The sequence below is a fragment of the Triticum dicoccoides genome, chromosome 4A, assembly GCF_002162155.2.
Source record: "Triticum dicoccoides isolate Atlit2015 ecotype Zavitan chromosome 4A, WEW_v2.0, whole genome shotgun sequence".
Classification (NCBI taxonomy): Eukaryota; Viridiplantae; Streptophyta; class Magnoliopsida; order Poales; family Poaceae; genus Triticum; species Triticum dicoccoides.
Window position 1 is genome coordinate 534,274,149 of NC_041386.1, and position 5,837 is coordinate 534,279,985.

Genomic DNA, 5,837 nt, shown 5'->3' on the forward strand with positions numbered 1-5,837 from the left:
GAGGCTGATGACGCCAAAGTTAAGGCATGAGATGTCTACTGTGCCTAGCGCAAACCCGTTGATAATATCGTAGAAAATGTCCTTGAGCGCCAGCCAAAACCGCCGAAGAAAGACATCAGCCAGCCATTCGGCCCTGGAGCGGTATCGATCTTCATCGAGCCAAGCGCATCGTCGATCTCCCCCGTGGAGAAGGACAAGGCCAGGCCATCATTTTCGACTTGCGACACCCGTGATTCTTCCCCCCAAAAGTCCTCACGGAGGCGTAAGGGCTTCTCTTCCGCTGTACCCAACAGGTTAAGGAAGAAATCGTAAATATGCCTCGAGATTTCGGCTTGGCTGACCAGTAACCCGTGGTCCGATTGCAATCTCAGAATTGAACATTTCCTTTTGCGGCCGTTGGCGAAGGCGTGGAAATAGCCCATATTTGCATCCCCCTTGGTAATCCACTTGACGCCGCCCCTACGACGCCAATATTCCTCCTCTTCCCTGAGGATGGCCAGCACTTGATTTTCGATGGCATAACGGTTAGCCCACTCCGCTTCTGAAAAGGAACTAGAGTCAGCTTGAACGTCAAGGACTTTAATTTCCTCGATAAGAGCTTCCCTAACTCGTTTAACTTCACTTCCGTGGTTTGCACCCCACCCTCGAAGGAAACCACGCAGGGCCCTGGCCGCCGAAACCCAAGTGTCAAGAGGACCCCTGGAGCGACCAGCCGCAGCCCTAGCTTGCTCCCAACGTGCGAGGAGCATGGGTATGAAACCCTCTACCTCAAACCACCCTGTTTTGAAGTAGAAACGTGGGCTACGCTTGATCCTATCCTCCCCAGAGGCCAGGATCAACGGAACATGGGCATGCACAACGTGTATCTTCACCACGGCGATCATCTCCTGATCCCTGATAAATATGTATTCTATCCTTGCACTGATCTGTTGGTGACTAGACTCTGAGTTATTGCTGCATTTTGTGAGCCATGTCAGGATTAATGAACTGTGTTGGTGACTAGACTCTGAAACACTGGAGACACGAACTGTGACATGGCAAAATTGTAGCTACCTTTTTCTTTATACTATAGTAGACTGCAGCTGTTTTTGAGCACTTAGAAGCATGCATATGTGCAGTCGATTGCAAAAGCCAAAGTAGGTATACACACATTCTCGCTCGACCAAATACTAGTACGGATGCAGGCAACTCTCAAGTTACGAGACACCATTTTCCACAAAACCGTATTTACTTTACGCCTAATGGTGACACTGCTGGTAGACGTCGCGAGAGAATTCACATGCTTAATTCTCCTCGGAGTTGCAACTACGGGCGGCTGGTGGTGCTGACGGGCACGTAGTGGTCTGCGCCAGCTTCTTGAGCTTGGCGATGATGGTGACCAGCTTGTTGTCGAGCCGGCTGACGATGCACCGGGGCAGCCACCCCGCCGCCGGGTCAAGCTGCACCACGTAGGTCACGATGCACGACTCGACGCCGTCGTCGTCAAGGAGCTTCTCGACGACCCACCCGGACTGCAGGAGCAGGCCCCGGCCGACAGAGCTCCGGCCCTTGGAGTCCCGCGGCAGAAGGCCCGCCGCGATCTCCTTGGGCAGCGACGCCACGGCCACCACCAGCGTGCCGTCGTCCATGGTCTGGCGCCGCTCGTACACGACGAGGTCTCGGCGGCGGAAGAGGCCGCCCGGCCGCTTGGAGGTGTCGCCGAACTTGAGGTGGATGATGCTCAGGTCGTCGCCCAGCTCCTTGATGTATGTCGCGTCGACCAGGTCAGACTCCCACTGCTGCACGTGATAACAGCAACAGCACATTGGATTGAGATAAACTTTTCACCGGAGGATAATGAAGGGTAAACACTTTTTTTTTTTTGAGAACATGAAGGGTAAACACATTGATCAGCTTAAATAGAGAAGTTGATATTATTTTGTGTGTGTGTGTGTGTAGTGAACTACATTATTCCAGCTAAGCATAACTAGTTGTCAGGGTTATAATGCAGTGTTAGTGGACCAGCTTTTCTTGTGAGGAATATTAGCACAGTAGCTACATCCAAAACGGTAGAAGCTCAATCTACCAGATTAGGGAACAGGACCAATGGACCATCCGAACATGCATGGTGGGCACCTAGTGCCATGATCAGCGAGTGATGTACTTAAAGAGGTTAGGTATTGATCTTTCCCCCCAACTTAACTTAGTGTAATACGCATTTTTTTTTGTCGCATCAAATTCACGGTTTTATCACATGTCTTCCTTCTGGAATAAAAACTACTAGGTTACTTCAAAAGCATTCTATTGGAACTTTCAATATTTCATATGTATTCTGCTTAATCCCATTTTATTCATTCAGATTACTTACTGTAGTTGGAAGATGCATGTGGCTCCACATGCGCGTGGTCATATGGGGCGGCCATGTATGTCTGCATGCCGACTGCCACCGAGTAATCCCAATAGTTAATCACACATGCATGCATCTAGCTAATCATCCTCGTATGGCGTGCCCTCTGCTCGCTCTGGGATCTCGAGGTGCCAACTGCCAAATGATTTGGCTCGTACTTGTGGGCTCGCAAACTCACGCGTGCCCGCTTGCGGCTGCTCCATGTCAGATGAAAATAAGTGCAGTACTACCCACCCACAGAATCAATTACTGTCCCCCTTCACGGTTGGCCTGTGTGTGCAACGCTAGCTAGGCCGCGAATGGAATTCGGTCACGGGTGTATGCATGCCCCAGGCACGGTAGACACGCACATGTGTTGGGTTGGCAAATCACGCGACGCGTTACCGTCACCTCCGTGGCCAATTAAAGCGGTCATAACTTGTCCAGCTAGTCAAGCCAGCTGCTGCCAAAGTGTCAAGACTAACCCATCATTATTGGCAAAATCATACTCCAATAACTACACTTCTGGTTCGTGAGCCCAAATCACCCACCAGACACCTCTACAGCAAATTCTCTCAAAACAGTTATATTATAGTACTCCTTCCGGCTCGAATTATTTGTCGCAGAAATGAATGTAGTACTATAGAAGAAGAAGAAAAGGAAATGAATATTTCACACGCGTTACCTTTGCGGCATCGACGGCGTTGGCGACGGCCATGAACTGCTCCGGCGAGACGGCGTAGAGCAGCCACCGGCTCCGGAACATCTGCCCTGTCCCCGACCGCCGCTTCGCTATCTCCACGCCGTTGCAGTACGCCAGCGTCTGCCACCCGTCATCCTCCTCGCCGCCTCCTCCACTTCCTTCCCCGCCCCGTCCAGCGCCACCGGAGTCCGACGCCGCGAGCAGCTCCTGGATGCAGCTCTCGCTAGCGTAGCTCACGTACCTCCTCAAAGAATCCTCACTTATGGACCTACAAACAAATTACAAACCCATGGCGCACATACACAAACACGATCAGGCTTGACCTTCATGTGAAGAACTGAAGATCACAATACAGGCTGACAAATTAAGAAGCAAAATGGGACATATGTCAACTGGTTAGCAATCACGCACCAAGACCTCGAGCAGACCGAAGGGGAGGAGGATGTGGGGGGGCTGCCATTGCTCATGCTTCTTCTTCTCACCAAGTTTGTGCTTGTGCCTAGGATGATGATGTTCTGAGATGAGGCAGAGAAATGGATGGATATCTATTGTTCGGCTTTCTGGTCGATGAAATGGCCGAGCTATGTAGCGAAGCTGTATTAGTAGCCTAGATGGAGCAGGTTTAGCTTTTATATATGGAGAGATTGGAGTTGGAGAGGCGAGGTTTTATGACGGAGAGGAGGAGTGAGTAGGAAACGGAGGTGGAGCCACATGCAGTGATCGTGGCACATGGAGATGTCAGTGACAGAGAGGGCGGTGGCCGGCCGGTGGCGTCTCTGCCCTCCGCCATACACCACAGGGTAAAATAAAGACAAAAGGGCACTAGAAAAATGCAAATACTTCTGTACTTTGCTCTCCAAATAATGGTATTTGTTCTGCTACCTAGGAACTTGGAACTTTACAGCATTTAACTTGATGAAGAGTTGTTGCATGTACATAACTAATTCGCCTAGTGCAATATATGGAGTACTCCTACATACAATGTCAAAAAGAAGACCTAATTTGCGCCAGAGTTGTTTGTAAGGCGATTTAGTGGTTGCATGCCGTGTATTTAACTAAACCTAGTGCAGTGCAAATGCCAGAGGTGGTAGCAGTAAGGATATATGCTTTTCCTTTGGAGATCACACAATAAAGAGATGAAGAAGCAAAGGTAGATGCCGGGGGAAGGTCTATGCACATGGCATGTTGGCAGGACTGCTCTACAAAGGAAAGAATTGTGAGCTTTAAGAGACTGACTTAATTATGGTTAAGTGAGATTAAAGTCGTGAATAAGCGGAGAGGTTAGAGGATTGCTTTTGGGGCGCTTGTCCTTCTTTTCTGTGGGGTTTGGGGGCTATGATATGCTCTCATTGCCTATACATGTGCCAACCAAGCTCCATGGGAGGAAGTGAATATATGCCACGTCAGAACCAAGAGGACCGTCGTGACCCTTCTCTCAACTAGAATTGGTTGTCATATTAAAAGTACTTATGAAGTATAGTAGGTGCCACATTTAGTAGCTCCCGACGTGGAAGAGGTGACGGGATATGCTTTGTACGCTGACAAGCCGTGGGACGCGTAAATTTACACACCTGCTCCCTCCTCGCCACACAAATCGACACCTAGCTCGACCGCCATGTGTGGATGCCACCTGGTTGTGGCTCCCGGACAGATCAGAGGGCATCATCATTCTAGCTAGAGGCACGCATATGCATGTAGGCGAGGCCATTGGGGTACGCGATGATCATCACGGCATCGATGGCGCGTAGCCTTAATTAGCAGCACGACGCTCTTGTTGGCGAAAAGTTGAAATTAAGCCCCGAAATCTTAATTTGGTCGCTTTTCCATACGATGGTCGATCGTGAAGTAAATTCAAGCTCGGTCAGCCGTGTTGTCCTCTGGGGGCTGGCACGTACGTACTGGTACGTGATTGCGTGCCTTTGAATTGCTGGCTAGGTAGGTCGCGCCATGACTTCGGGACTTGATCGATGTAGCGATCGATTAGCCTGTTCCTTGGACTTGGGCTGTCTGCTGTGAATGCCGCACAAGGTGGCAACGGGCGTGCACCGCCGTGCGTGCGATCGTCGTAAACATGAGTTAATTAACGTGCCTAATTCTTCATTGCCTACCAAGCAAGCGCGGTACAGGTACAGCCGCCTCTACACTTGGATGACAAGCTAGTTTGTATCTGTACGTGCATGAGGAGCTGCTGGGCATCTCCAACAGTATGTAGTTTAACCAACAACCTTTGCACAAGCTTCTAGGTGAAATAGAGAACAATCACATTTATTTTCTTACCATCTATTGGATAGCTTACATACAATTCATTGGAGTAGTTGTATGATAACTTGTTGGTTGATGACATAGACATTCTATCAACAAGACTAACATACAACTTGTTGAAGATGCCCTAACGTGGATTCGTGCATAACGATGCAGGCCGATGGTCAACTCCTCCTGCCATGCATGTGCTGCATCCTGATGCTCAATCGTGCATGGACAGCATTGGTTGACCGTCGGCCTGGCCATGCATGCATGCCTGCTGATCACTGATCAGGATGAGATTAATATATGTGGCCATGCATTGGTTAACTGTTTGCAACGAATGAAGAAAAAAGATAATAAATAAAATGCTCAGCAATACAAAAGTTCCAAGGTCTCATTTTCAACAAACAAATAAGAGCATCTCCAACAGACGTCCAAAAACTGCTCCGCGCGTTAAAGACCGTTTTTTCTTTTGCGCAGAGACACTCTAGTAGATGCTGCAAAATAGTGCACGCGCAAAAGAAT

General features: G+C 49.3%; 1 protein-coding gene across 1 annotated transcript; it reads right to left on the minus strand.

The window, feature by feature from the left end:
• Positions 1–1,109: 1,109 nt before the first annotated feature.
• Positions 1,110–3,710, minus strand: LOC119286574. The gene is made up of 3 exons (XM_037565960.1): positions 3,480–3,710; positions 3,051–3,336; positions 1,110–1,778 (listed from the first exon to the last, which is right to left on the minus strand). The coding sequence occupies exons 1-3, from the start codon at positions 3,533–3,535 to the stop codon at positions 1,284–1,286; spliced, it is 837 nt and encodes a 278-aa protein (XP_037421857.1). The 5' UTR covers positions 3,536–3,710; the 3' UTR covers positions 1,110–1,283.
• Positions 3,711–5,837: the final 2,127 nt, after the last annotated feature.